This window comes from Peromyscus maniculatus, chromosome X (assembly GCF_049852395.1).
Source record: "Peromyscus maniculatus bairdii isolate BWxNUB_F1_BW_parent chromosome X, HU_Pman_BW_mat_3.1, whole genome shotgun sequence".
NCBI lineage: Eukaryota > Metazoa > Chordata > Mammalia > Rodentia > Cricetidae > Peromyscus > Peromyscus maniculatus.
The window spans coordinates 112,981,081-112,995,923 of record NC_134875.1 but is presented as its reverse complement, the minus strand read 5'-3'; the positions used below and the strand labels follow the sequence as shown (position 1 = coordinate 112,995,923).

The 14,843-nt window shown below is 38.7% G+C and overlaps 1 protein-coding gene across 3 annotated transcripts in view; it reads left to right on the top strand.

Moving 5' to 3' along the window:
- Positions 1-14,843, top strand: part of Ppef1 (protein phosphatase with EF-hand domain 1) — a 120,484-nt gene that overhangs the window by 18,845 nt on the left and 86,796 nt on the right. For all 3 annotated transcript variants that reach the window (XM_076561466.1, XM_076561465.1, XM_042269333.2), the window contains exon 3: positions 4,529-4,685. Coding sequence is in view for 2 of the 3 variants with exons in the window: in XM_076561465.1 (XP_076417580.1) it covers positions 4,640-4,685 (46 nt within the window). In the remaining variant the exon portion in view is untranslated. The remainder of the gene's footprint in view (positions 1-4,528; positions 4,686-14,843) is intronic.

Genomic DNA, 14,843 nt, shown 5'->3' with positions numbered 1-14,843 from the left:
ACCTTCACTGCCTCTTCCTGCCTTCCCACCCCTGTCAAACTCCTTTCTCCCTATTGGTCCCTTCACCATGTTCATGTTTTTTTAGTTTGTTTCGTGACCCACTGAGGTTAACCAGGGCCATTGGTGTGTCCTTGGGTCTGGAGCTGTCTGGTGAAGCTTGATGGGTTTACTGGTGAAGACAATGACTGACCTCATCCAGAATCCTTCAGTAGCCAATGGTTCAGCTGTGAGAAAATGGGCTCCATGTGCCTATCCTCCACCTGGGACTGGGTACTGACAGGTTTAGTTTTTTCCAGAGCCCCAAACACTTGAGTCTTCTGTTTCCCTCTCCTGAGTGCTGAGATTATAGGCATGTGTTACTGTGCCCAGCTTCCTAATGAATCTTGTGTAATTTTGTTATGTGATGAATTAACTTTGAGGGGGCCTCGATACAAATATCTTTGGAGATGCGCTGCTTTTTTTTTCTGGCCAAGGAAAACGTCAGGATTAAACTATATTACTTCCTGTTATCCAATGAGTGTTTGTTGCCTGCTCAGGGCCCAACTCTTTAAATTTTTTTTAAAAATTATTTTATTTTATGTGTATGGGTGTTTTGCCTTCATGTAAGTCTATGTACCATGTGCATGCCTGGTACCCATGGAGGCCAGAAGAGAGCATTGAATCCTGGTACTGGAGTTAAAGATGATTGTAAGCTGACATATGGATGCTGAGAATAGAGCCAGAATACACTGGAGGAACAGCCAGTGCTCTTAACCATTAAGCCATCTCTCCAACCCCTCAAAGTCCTACTCTTATAATTCATACAACGGGATAGAAGAAGTAGCATAAGGAAATATGGATACTATGGGAAGATAGTGGTTTTTGATCTGCGATATGCAGACTGCCAACAATATCAAAGTTCCCTGAAGGGTACACTTTATTGTTTATTTTTATACTTCTGAGGATTCAACTTGAGGTTCTTGGGCATGCTAGGAAAGAATTCTACCACTCGGCTACACCCCCAGCCCATGGCTGTGTTCCAAGGCAGATTCCAAGACCCTAGGTTTTAAAAAGATGTCTAGCTTTATTGGTAAGGCCTGGGAATCTGCATCTTAACCCCTCTCTCTCACTGGAAAGCACTGACTTGGAGAAAGCGGCTAGGTCTGGAATAATAACTTCAAAGGGGGATGAAAGAACTTGCTTTCTCATTGGTAACCACAAATGACCTTTGGGAAATTCCTGAGAGTGGAAATGGTATACTAATTTAAAAAGTGAGAAAAGAATAGATGCCCCAAACTACAGGCTTGTAATTATGACTGCAAAATTCAGCTTCAAATAGATGGATTGAAAGCACTTCTAGGAAAATGATTGCTAGGTAGAATCATGGGTTTGCTAACACACGCCCTCTAGTAGAGACTGTCAAACTTTGTTGCATATTAGAAGTATTTGGAAAACTTTAACATCATTTTTATTCGTGTGTGTGTGTGTGTGTGTGTGTGTGTGTGTGTGTGTGTGTGTGTACTGTATGTGCTGTGGAGGCCAAAGGACAACTTAATGTATTATTTCTCAGAAGCTGTCCACATTGTTTTCTTGAGACAGGGTCTCTCACGGGCCTAGAAATCCTTGGTTAGGCTAGGCTGGTCACTGAGACATAGGAGTCTGTTCATTTTTTGCCTCCTCATTGCTTGCTCTACAAATGTATACTACCATACCTGGTTTTTGTTGTTGTTTTGTTTTTTAACCCGGGTGCTGGAGATGAAATTCAGGTTCTTATGCTTGCACAGCAAGAACATTACTGACTGAGCCATCTCCATAACCCCCTCATCCGATGCTCAATCATCCCATCCAGTAACAATTATATGAGAATCTCAATTGGTAGGTCCTGGGCATCAGTCTTTTTTAAACTCCTAGAGATTCTGATTTAATGGTTCAGGCTGAGATTGGAAGTTTTAAAAAGTCCCTTCAATAATTCTAATTGCTAACAAAGTTTGACAACTATAGGTCTGTATGACACTAAGCAAATTGCTTAACTTTCTTGCATTGTGTATACATACTAATTGTAAAGATCTTTCACATCTTTAAATGTCTGTGATCCCTTTATTAAAATCTCTCCAAACTGACTCTCTTCCTTCCTCCCTCCCCAGAGCACCTCCTCCTTCATCTCCTCTTCTTCCTCCTTCCCACCTCCTAAACAAATAAGCTTAGGCTGATAGATTATGAATGTAGTGGATCTGTGGTGATCCTGAAGAATGATGTGGAGTGTCACAAGGTTTGTTCAGCCTTTGAACTTGAGCTTGTTAACATTTTTATCCATGTGTTGTGTGACAAAACTTTTCCTGGGGAGATGTAACACACAAGCCCATGGCAGACCAACATATGGATACCACCAAAGTCCAACTTGGTGAACCAATGAATTTAATTGGGGTTACTTACAATTATGGTTGAAGGGTTACTTATAGCAGGAGTGACTCAAAGACAGCTGCATCACCAAAGCCCACCTCAGCATGGGTAACAACTTACAAAAGCTGGGAACCTGGAGTGTACTGCACAGCCTACAGGCAGCTCAACAAGTTGGAGAGTGTCCTTTCCAGGTGTCTCAGTCGGTCTAAACCTCTTTCAGGCAGCTGGTATGGTCTCAGAGTCTTTACTGTTTGGCTCTTCTGAGAGTGAGCAGCTTGTTGGAGAGTGAGTCTTGGTGGTCTTTGTTGCTTACTCGAGTTGAGAGGAGCCTAGTGAAACTAGTCAGTTTCAGGGACTTCCTGGAGCTATTTTGAGTTGTTTACCTCCCTGCTTAAAGAGCTACCCTGCAGGATAGGATGTTTCAATCTTGGAGGAAACTGTTATATAACACCATGATTTATAAAACAAATATGCAAAAGGGGAATCTGAGGATCTCAGATTATAATTAATAAATTTGGGGAAGGTCTTGGGCCTTGGTTGTTTTTTTGTGGTTTTGTTTATTTGTTTGGGTTTTTGTTGTTGTTGTTGTTGTTTGTAAGGAGCCTCTGCCTTAGTGACTCTAAGGAATAGCCAAAAATTTCACTTTAACTTGGTTTTTGGCATAGTTAAATGTTTTTTGTCTCATAGTCAGCCTCCAATTTGTGGTTAAAAGCCTAGATAGATTTAATTACTCTCAGCTTAAAGCCAAAGCATCTGAATTATGTTAGCTGAATTGGTAGAGTGCTTCCCTAACATGGATGAAGCCTCCAGCACTGCATAAACTGAGTGGAACATATCTGTTATTCTAGTACTTGTGAAGTGGAGCAAGAGGATATGGTGTCAAAATCATCCTTGGTTGCATAGGGCATTTGAGGCAACCCTGGGCCACATAAGACTCAATCTCAAAATGAAACAAGACAAGCCCCAAAATGCAAAAACAAAATCACCACCAACAAAACAATCCACAAAAGAAATTCCCATCCAACTGGAAATAACCCAATGTTTAGAAGGGTTGATTAATTCAATACATAATAAAATCAGTTCTGATTAGAAAATCTGGTTATTAAGGCTATTATTGATTACAAATAATTTTATAGTTAAATTTTATTTATTTAATTTTTAGTGCCTGGACTTGAACTTACAGCATCAAGAATGCCAGGAACATGCTATACCATTGAGCTATATTTCTGGTTTGGTCGTTTTAATGTTTCCCTTCTTTAGCTGAATTGAAAATTTTTAAAGCTTTTAGTGTAGAAGTAAAAGAAAAAATACAGTTGTTCTCTGTGTTCTTATCAATAAATGTAAATAGGCCATCTGAATGTATCACAAAATAGAAGAAATACCCTCCCCCCCACACAGCAAACAATGGGATGAGATGAGGAGATGGTATGCTCCACAGAGGAACCCTATTGAAAGCCTTCGTCTGGTGATTCCAAAAGGACTAATTGGGTGCCCTTCTCTGAAGGATGTAGTAAGTATGAGGGGAGATGGCAAGGCTTTGGAGCTGCCTCTGCCACATCTGGAAGCTTGTTTAAGGACACACTCAAATTAGGATTTGTAAGTTTTAGGGGAGGTCTTGAGCCTCCTATTTTGTAAGGAAGGCCCTTCTTGACTGATTCTAAGGAATGTTGCCAAAAACTCACTTTGATTTGATTTTTGGCATAGTTAAATGTGTTGTTTTTGTCTCATAGCCTCCAATTTGAGCTTAAAAGCCTAGATAGATTTAATTACTTTCAGTTTTAAAGCCAAAACAACCGAATTATGTTAGCTCCTCCATATTCCATCCCCTGTATTTTAATTAGAAAATTATACACTCTTGCATTTCAATGTTTCTTTTCATTTTTAGTGCCCAATTTTATACAAAGCTTGAGCTGACCTGAACATGGGAAACTATCATTTTGGTGCAGCAGCAAAAACTATCTGTAGCTATTTTGTGGCTGTTCCTGTGGTTTGAAAAATAAACAAGGATCAGATTATATGTGTTCGCTTTACACATCAAGTGATGAACAGCAGTTCGGAAGCATAAAGTGAGTCTTGCTGAGCAGGCCTCTTAGCTACCATGGTGTTAACTGGTGCTTTCTCTCCCTCCCTGCTCTGTCTTCCTCATTAGCATCCATGTACTGAAGGGAATCAGTTGAGCGGCTTCTTGAAGCATAAAGGGCGGGACTTCACACTCAATCTGGAGCCAGTTGAATTTGTAAGCACAATACGATTTAGAGTCATGGGCTGTGGCAGTTCTTCAATAAAAATTAACAGCACTGAGAAAGGTGAGTGCTGGGTACAAGCCTGTTTTTTTATGAATGAAAAAGAGGGATCAAGCTGGACTCACACTCCTTTCTGTTTCTTGTTTATTATTCCCATGGTTCTCAAGCTGCCCTGTGTGTTTCTGTACTAAAACATCATTATGTGGACTGAAGGTGAAATATTAGGGGAACATGGGAAACCATCTGTAGAAAGATGCAGCTTTGAGATTATGATATACTATAAAGTATTATTTAAGAGATGTGTTTGATTTCATTTCAGTTAAAATGTTCCAGTATAAAGTATCATTTTATAAATCAGTGACAAGGAAGCAGAAAGACAATGGAATTTATATATCTACTTCTTCTATACTCATGTAATAGGCATACTATACCTATATGACATTTAGTGCTGGCATTGAATTTAATTGGATTTTATAGCTCAATGATCGCATTTTAAAAAATATCTGTTCAGTGTAGAACTTCATGAGATTTGCCTGATGTTTTAAAAATATTCCAGTGATAATACCAGATAGTCGTTTCCAAAAGAAGTGCATTGCTTCTGCACAGATGACATACCCACTTCTACCTCCATGTAGTTGGAGACTTAAAGGTCTCCTTTGTGTATTCTGTGCAGAGATACTTTCTCAAAGCTACTGGAATCCGGCTGAAACTCACTTGCATGTTTAAGACACCTAGCTTCTGCAAGCAAACTAAAATAACTAGCTGCAACAATTATATGAACACTTTCGTTATCTAAGTTACAGATTCTTTCATTGGTTTTTATTCTATATCTCGGTTCAAAGTTTACCCGGGTTTATGGTAGAGAGCTTAGGATGCAGAATATTCTATACTAGTTAGTCTAGGGTATTTTCTTTGGGGAGTCAATTGTTGTTCTCATCAGCTGAAGTGTGCTAGGTTTGTAGGCTAATTTCTGATATTAGGAAGGAATATGACAGGTGTATTAACTGTTTGGAATCTAAGTATACCAGAAACTAATTCCATGGTAGTAGTTTATTAACACAAACAGAGGAGACTATTACCTTATTTGATTTTACAAAATGAGTGAACAAATAAAGGGTTTTATTATGATACCATTCTATGTACATCATGTACTTTGCCATACTCACATGTATTTTGCTCATATTCACCTTCATATCGTCTTTTCCTGCCTACTCCTTCACAGTTTGTCTGATTTCTTAGGTTAATAAAACACTAAGCTCAGACTGGAGAGCGGGCTCAGTGGTTAAGAATTGCTACTCTAGCAGAGGACCTCGATTTGGTTCCCACAAGCCATATGGTGGCTCACAACCACCTGAAACTCCAGTTCCAGGGAAAATGATGGTCTCTTTTGGCTTCCACAGGCACTATACACTCATGGTACACATATATACATGCAGGCAAACATTCATATATATAAAATAAAAGTTAGGGGTTGGGGATTTAGCTCAGTGGTAGAACGCTTGCCTAGCAAGCGCAAGGCCCTGGGTTCAGTCCTCAGCTCTGAAATAAATAAATAAATAAATAAATAAATAAATAAATAAATAAATAAATAAATAAATATTAATAATTTTTTTAAAAGATCATATATTTAAGGACCCAGGCCTGTTTCCCAGCACCCACATAGTATCTTTGACATCTGTAACTCCAGTTCTGGGGGACCTAAGTAACTTCTAGCTCTTTGAATTGCGTTTCAACTTTTAAAATGTTATTTATAAATAGAAATACTAGCTTAGGTTTTGTATTGCTTTTTCTTTTAAGTAATTTATTGAGGTAAAAATTCACATAACATGAAATTAGCAGTCATAAAGTAAACAACTCAGTGGCATTTAGTGTGTTTATAATATTGTATAACCGCCCCTCTTGTCTCATTCTAAAATGTTTCCATGACTCCAAGGTAAAACCCCAATAGTTTTTGTCTATTTCCATCTCCTTCCAATGTATAACAACACTCAATTTGTGATCTGTCTCTATGGATTTATCTATTCCAGTTGTATGATTGCAATGGAACCATATACTATGTGGCCTTTTGTGTTTGGCTTCATTCTTGTTGTAGCATCTATCAGTATTTCACTCCTTTTTATTGTTGAATAATACTTCACTGTGAGAACAGACCATGTTGTGTTTATCCCATTTATTAATTAGTAGACACTAGGTTATAAATTGTTTATGCTTTACCCCCTTTTTGCTTTTATGAACAATGCTTCTATGAACAGTCATATATAGGTTACTGTGTAAACACAGGATTTCAGTTTTCTTAGGCATATACCAATGAGTAAAATTGCTGGGTTAAAATGCTTAACATTTTGAGAAACTTCCAAACTATTTCCTCAAGTGATTACACCATTCTGTGTTCCTACTAGCAATATGTTAGTGCTACAAATTTTCCACATATTTGGCTCCATTTTTATTGTATTAAAAAAAATAATAACCATACTAATGGGTATCAGGAGGCATCTCATTGTGCTTTTTATTTGTACTTGCCTAATGACTAATGATTTGGGGCTTCTTTTCATGTGTTTATTGCCCATTTGTACCAGTCTCGTTAGATAAGTGTCTATTACGATAATTCACACACCCAATTTTTTGAGACAGGATGTCCCTAGGGAGCCCATGAAGCTGTAACTTGCTATGGAATATAGATACCCTCTGTTGCTGCCTCCTTAGTATTGGAATAATAGGCATGTGCTGCCATGTCCAAACACCACCTTAAGAATTGTTATTTTTATACTATTTTATTGTAAGAGTTATTTATGAATACTATATACAAAGTTATTATCAAATATATAATTTGGAAAGCAGTTATGTTTATCAGTGTTCACCCACCTATCACTCAAATATATAATTTGTAAGTATTTTTTCTCACTCAATAACTTGTCTTCAAATATTTTTTTGTTATTATTTTTGAGGTGGTCTCCTGTAGTTCAGGCTGGCCTTGAACTCATAATGTAGCTGAGGATAACCTTGAACTCCTGATCTACCTGCCTCTACTTTCCAAGTGTGTACCACCATATCTGGTTTAAGGCATGGTCCAGGCTGGTCTTTAAATACTAAACTTTGTGCCTTGTATTTTTTAGCACTTGCCTACTAGCATGATGCCTTTTTCGATTTTCCTTCCTTCCTTCCTTCCTTCCTTCCTTCCTTCCTTCCTTCCTTCCTTCCTTCCTTCCTTCCTTCCTTCCTTCCTTCCTTCTCATCCTTCTCTTCCTCTTCCTTCTTCTTCTTCCTTCTCCTCCTCCTCTTCTGCTTCTGCTACTTCTTCCACATCCTTCTCCTCTTCCCCCTACTCTTCCTCCTCTTCTTTTGAATTGGGAAATAACAGTATTTTGCTTCATTTAATTTGCGAACTAACATGCTTAATCAGGATTACTTACTGGAGCACAGCTGAGGGATAGTTACAGAAGCCTGGACCATTTATCAGGGGCTATACTGCTGAAGAATCTCTCTCCTGCAACTGTTAACTGCCTATAGATCTCAGGGAGGGCCTGGTACTCATGAACTCTTCCTCTTCAAATTCCTTTACTGTGCAGTTAAAACGTAACAGCAAAGAGCAGCACATGGTTTCTAGCTGCCATCTAACTTAACTGTCGTCCTTGTGAGTTTAATGGTGTCACCCTGGAGACCCAGGGTTATATTCCCTGGCAGGGAGGGAGGGAGGTGTGTGTGTGTGTGTGTGTGTGTGTGTGTGTGTGTGTGTGTGTGTGTGTGTGTGAGAGAGAGAGAGAGAGAGAGAGAGAGAGAGAGAGAGAGAGAGACATAGACAGAGAGACAGAGACAAACAGAGACAGAGACAGAGACAGAGACAGACACACAGACACATAGAGACAGAGAAAGAATCCTTTTTTTTTCCTGAAGGGAATCTTTGAAATCTTTTGGATTTCAATATAAGTTTAATACCAGAATGTAATTCCAAATGAAATGTTATGAATTAAAGAACTAAGATAGAATAAAGGCTCCATTTCCAAAGCCCCACACTTGATGGTTGGTGAACCCACCTCCTCCTCTAGGGCATATGATGGGCTGGGGCTGAAGACACTCTACATCTGAATCCTGAGGTCAGTTCTGTTACCATGTAGGGGTCTTGATCAAGTACATCTTCTCTGCCAATTAAGAAATTAAAAGGCAGGGAAAATCTCAAGCTCAATAGGTAGCAATGGGGGGAGTTTTCAAACACAGCAGTCTGCTAAAGAAATCTGCTAAAGAAAGGCCTTTATTAGGGGTGAGGCATGTGTGCCTGCAGCCAGCACACAGAGAGAAAGACCCTCTGCAAAGCAGAGGGGATTTTTAACTTTCCTTACAGTGTTCTTTGCAGTGAAAAAGTTTTTAATTTTGACAAAGTCTAGCTTATTTTTAATTTTTGGTTTCTTTTGCTTTTGATGTCACCTATAATAATTGTTGCCAAATATAAGAAGATTTATGCTCGTGTTTAACCCATAAGGTCTTTGTAGTTTTAGTTCTTACATTTAGATTTTTTGATCCATTTTGAGTTATTTTCACATATATGAGGTATGGGTATAAATACATCCCTTGTATGTGGATATCTGGTTCTCCCAATACCATTTGTTGAAAAGACTACTTTTTAAAATTGTTTTGACACTCTCACAAAATGAATTAACTGGAGGACTGGGGCGTTTAGCTCAGTGGTAGACTGTTTGCCTAGCGTGTGTGAAAGTCCTGGGTTGTGTATTCAGCACTATAAAAAATATGGGACTTCAGATGTAGCTCAGTTGGTAGAGTACCTGTGTAGCATGCACAAGGTCTTGTTTTTGATCTATAGCATGCTATAAAGCCAGGCAGAGAGCACACACCCATAATCCCAGCACTTAGGAGACAGATACTGGAGGATCAAGGTCTTCCTTGGCTACCTTGCAATTTTGAGGCCAGCTTGTTTTATATGAAAGCTGTCGCTTAGACTTTGTTTCTCTTTTACAAGGTTACTGTAGGTATTTTGGATCTTTTGCATTTTCATAAGGATTTTATAGTTAATTTGTCAATATATTTTATATATTTATATATATTTTTTTAAAAATATATTTGTCAATATATTTTAAAAATCCATATGAAATGTTTCAGGGGGATTATACTGAATATGTCTGGGAATATTGCCAGTATAACAACTGAAACATGAAATCTATGAACATAGTATGTCTTCCCATTTATTTAGTTTTGGGTGCTACTATAAATAAGATCAGTGGTACATGCCTTTAATCCCAGCACTCAGGAGGCAGAGCCAGGCAGAGCTCTGTGATTTTGAGGCCAGCCTAGTCTACAGAGCAAGATCCAGGACAGGCACCAAAACTACACAGAGAAACCCTGCCCCCCAAAACAAAACAAAAACAAAAACAACAACAACAAAAAAAAAAGATTTTCTTAACTTTTTAAAAATATTCATGCCAAGTGTTTATAAAATAACTGATTATTTTTTCAAGACAGGGTTTCACTGTGTGGCCATGGCTGTCCTGGAACTAGCTGTTATAGACCAGGCTGGCCTCGAACTCACAGAGTGAGTGCTGGGATTAAAGGTGTACGCCACTGCCACCTGACTAATAACTAAATTTTATATCCCCCAAAGTTTTTCTAACTTGAGTTATTAGTATGAAGAGCTAGTTATTTAGGGATTTTTATTTATGTCCTTTCATGTGAAAATAGGGTTAGTTTTACTTTCTTCCAATGCTTTTCATATTACATTATTGCTTAATTATTCTAGCCAGATACTTTGTTTAAATATTGAACAGAAACAAGAGGGTAAGTTTCCTTGTATTGTCTAGTCTTCATTGTCAACCTGACTGGATGTAGAATCACTTAGTAGATTGAGCATACTTCTGTGTTTGTCTTTGAGGGCATTTCAAAATGGATTAACTGATGGGAGAAGACCCACTTTGAATGTGGGCAGCATAATCCCATGGGTTGGAGATTTGATAGAATACATTATTTTATTTTAATTAATTTTTCATGCAATATAGTTTGATCATGATTCCCCTCCCCCAACTCTTCCCAGATCCTCCTCACCTACATATCCATACCCACCCATCTTTACGTGCTGGCTTGTGCTCTCTCTTGCTCTCTCTTTCTCTCTCATTATTTTTTTTCTTTTTCTTTTTCTTTCTTTTTTTTTTTTTTGGTTTTTCGAGACAGGGTTTCTCTGTGTAGCTTTGCGCCTTTCCTGGAACTCACTTGGTAGCCCAGGCTGGCCTCGAATTCACAGAGATCCGCCTGGCTCTGCCTCCCGAGTGCTGGGATTAAAGGCGTGCGCCACCACCGCCCGGCTCTCTCTCATTATTCTAATAGGCTCATCTTTATATGTTACTTGGTCTTTTACACTTGCAGCTTTTAATATTCTTTCTTTCTTCTGTACATTTAGTGTTTTGATTATTATGTGCTGTGGAGAATGTCATTTCTGATGCAGTCTATTTGGTGTTCTATAAACTTTTTGTACCTTTATAGGCATCTCCTTTTTTATTTAAATTTTTTCATTTTACATGCCAACCACAGTTCCTCCTCTCTTCTCTCCTGCCGCGCCCCCTCCCCTCCTCCCCACCGCACCCCCCCAACTCCTCAGAGAGGGTAAAGCCTCCCTTGGGGAGTCAACAAAGTCTGCAGTCAAGTTGAGGGAGGCCCAAGCCCCTCCCCGCTGCATCAAGGATGAGCAAGGAAAGCCACCATAGAGAATGGGCTCCAAAAAGCCAGTTCACACACCAGGGATAAATCCTGCTCCCACTGCCAGGGGCCCCACAAGCAGACCAAGCCACACAACTGTCACCCACATGCAGAGGGCCTAGTTCTTTCCCCTGCAGGTTCCCCAGCCATCAGTCCAGAGTCCATGAGCTCCCACTAGCACAGGTCAGCTGTCTCTCTGGGTTTCCCCATCATGATCTTGACCCCCACCCCTGCTCATGCAATCCCTCCTCCATTTCTTCAACTGGACTCCAGGTGCTCAGTCCAATGCTTGGCTATGGATCTCTGCATCTGCTTCCATTGGATGAAAGTTCTATGATGACAGTTAGGGTATTCACCAATCTGATTACAGGGGAAGGCCAGTTCAGGCACCCTCTCCACTATTATATGTAGTTTTAGCTGGGGTCATCCTTGTGGTTTTTCTGGGAATTTCCCTAGCACCAGGTTTCTCCCCAACTCCATAATGGCTCCCTCTATCAAGGTATCTCTTTCATTGCTCTCCCTCACTGTTCCTCCCCCAACTCCACCATCTCAATCCCTCATGTTCTCATCCCTCATCCCATCCTCTCCCCGCTCCCAGTTTACCCAAGAGATCTTATCTATTTCCCCCCTCCCAGGGTGACTCATGCATGTTTCTCTTAGGGTCTTCCTTGTTACCTAGTTTCTCTGGGGTTCTAGATTGTAGCCTGGTTATCCTTTGCTTTGCATCTAATATCTACATATGAATGAGTACATACCATGTTTGTCTTTCTGGGTCTGGGTTACCTCATTCGGGATGAATTTTTCTAATTCTATCCACTTGCCTGCAAATTTCATGATTTCATTGTTTTTTTTTTTTGTTGTTGTTGTTTTGTTTTTTGTGTTTTTGTTTTTTTTTTAACACTGAGTAATACTCCATTGTGAAAATGTACCACATTTTCTTTATCAATTCTTTGGTTGATGGGCATCTAGGTTGTTTCCAGGTTCTAGCTATTATGAATAATGCTGCTATGAACATAGTTGAGCAAGTATCCTTGTGGTATGATTAAGCACCCTTTGGGTCTATGCCCAAGAGTGGTGTTGCTATGTCTTAAGGTAAATTGATTCTCACTTTTCTGATAAACTGCCATATTGATTTCCAAAGTGGCTGTACAATTTGCACTCCCATCAGCAATGAAGGAATGTTCCCCTTGCTCCACATCCTCTCCAACATAAGCTGTTATCAGTGTTTTTGATCTTAGCCATTCTGACAGGTATAAGATGGTATCTCAGAGTTGTTTTGATTTGCGTTTCCCTGATGGCTGAGGATGTTGAACAGTTCCGTAAGTGTCTTTTGGCCATTTGAGATTATTCTGCTGAGAATTCTCTGTTTAGATTCATACCCCATTTTTAAATGGATTTTTTTGGTATTTTGATGTCTAGTTTCTTGAGTTCTTTTTATATTTTGGAGATCAGCCCTCTGTCAGATGTGGGGTTGGTGAAGATCTTTTCCCATTCTGTAGGCTGCCGTTTTGTCTTATTTACTATGTCCTTTGCCTTACAGAAGCATCTCAGTTTTAGGAAGTCCCATTTGTTAATTGTTGATCTCAGTGTCTGTGCTGCTGGTGTTATATTTAGGAAGTGATCTCCTGTGCCAATACATTCAAAGTTACTTTGCACTTACGTTCAGTATAACTGGATTTATGTTGAGGTCTTTGACCTACTTGGCTTTAGTTTTGTGAATTGTGATAGATATGGATCTATTTGCATTCTTCTACATGTGGACATCCAGTTATGCCAGCACCATTTGCTGAAGATGCTTACCTTTTCCCTTTGTACAATTTTGGCTTCTTTGTCAAAAATCAGGTATTCATAGATATGTGGATTAATGTCAGGGTCTTCAATTTGATTCCACTGATGCATTTGTCGGTTTTTATGCCAATACCAAGCTGTTTTTATTACTATAGCTCTATAGTAGAGCTTGAAGTTAGGGATGGTGATGCCTCCAGAGGTTGCTTTATTGTACAGGGTTGCTTTAGCTATCTTGGGTTGTTTGTTTTTCCATATGAAGTTGAGTATTGTTCTTTTGAGGTCTGTGAAGAATTGTGTTGGTATTTTGATGGGGATTGCATTGAATCTGTAGACTGCTTTTGGTAAGATTGCCATTTTTACTATGTTCATCCTACCTATCCAAGAGCATTGGAGATCTTTCCATTTTCTGATATCTTCTTAATTTCTTTCTTCAAAGACTTAAAGTTCTTGTCATATAGGTCTTTCACTTGTTTGGTTAGAGTTATCCCAAGATATTTTATGTTATTTTTGGCTGTTGTAAAGGGTAATGTTTCTCTGATTTCTTTCTCAGCCCATTTATCATTCTTATATAAAGGGCTATTTTTTTTTTTTTAGTTAATCTTATATCCCGCCACATTACTGAAGGTGCTTATCAGCTGTAGGAGTTCCCTGGTAGAATTTTTTTGGTATACTTGTGTATACTATCTTATCATCTGCAAATAGTGAAAGTTTAACTTCTTCCTTTCCAATTTGTATCCTCTTGATGGCCTTTTGTTGTCTTATTGCTCTAGCTAGAACTTCAAGTACTATATTGAATAAGTTTGGGGAGAGTGGACAGCCTTGTCTTGTTCCTGAATTTAGTGGAATCGCTTTGAGTTTCTCTCTGTTTAATTTGATGGTGGCTGTTGGCTTGCTGTAATTTGCCATTATTATGTTTAGGTATGTTCCTTGTATCCCTGGTCTCTCCAAGACCTTTATCATGAAGGGGTGTTGGATTTTGTCAAAGGTTTTTTTCAGCATCTAATGAGATGATCATGTGTTTTTTTTTTCTTTCAGTTTGTTTATATGGTGTATTATATTGACAGAATTTCATATGTTGAACCATCCCTGCATCTTTGGTATGAAGCCTCCTTGGTCACAGTGGATGCTTTTTTTGATGTGTTCTTGGATTTGGTTTGCTAGTATTCTATTGAGTACTTTTGCATCAATGTTCATGAGGGAGATTGGTCTGTAATTCTTTCTTTGTTGCATCTTTGTGTGGTTTGGGTATCAGGGTAACTATAGCCTCATAAAAATAATTTGGTAATGTTCCTTCTGTTTCTATTGTGTGGAACAATTTAAAGAGTATTAGTATTAGCTCTTCTTTGAAAATCTGATAGAATTCTGTGCTGAAACCTGGGCTTTTTTTGGTTGGGAGATTTTAATGACTGTTTCTACTTCCTTAGGGGTTATTGGTATATTTAAATAGTTTATCTGGTCTTGATTTAACTTTGATATGTGGTACCTATCCAGAAAATTGTCCATTTCCTTTTAGATTGTCCAATTTTGTGGAGTATAGGTTTTTGAAGTATGACCTAATGATTCTCTGGATTTCCTCAGTATCTGTTGTTATGTCCCCCTTTTCATTTCTGATTTTGTTAATTTGGATATTCTCTTTCTGCCTTTTGGTTGGTTTGGATAATGGTTTGTCTATCTTGTTGATTTCCTCAAAGAACCAACTCTTTGTTTCATTTATTCTTTGTATTGTTCCCTTTGTTTCTA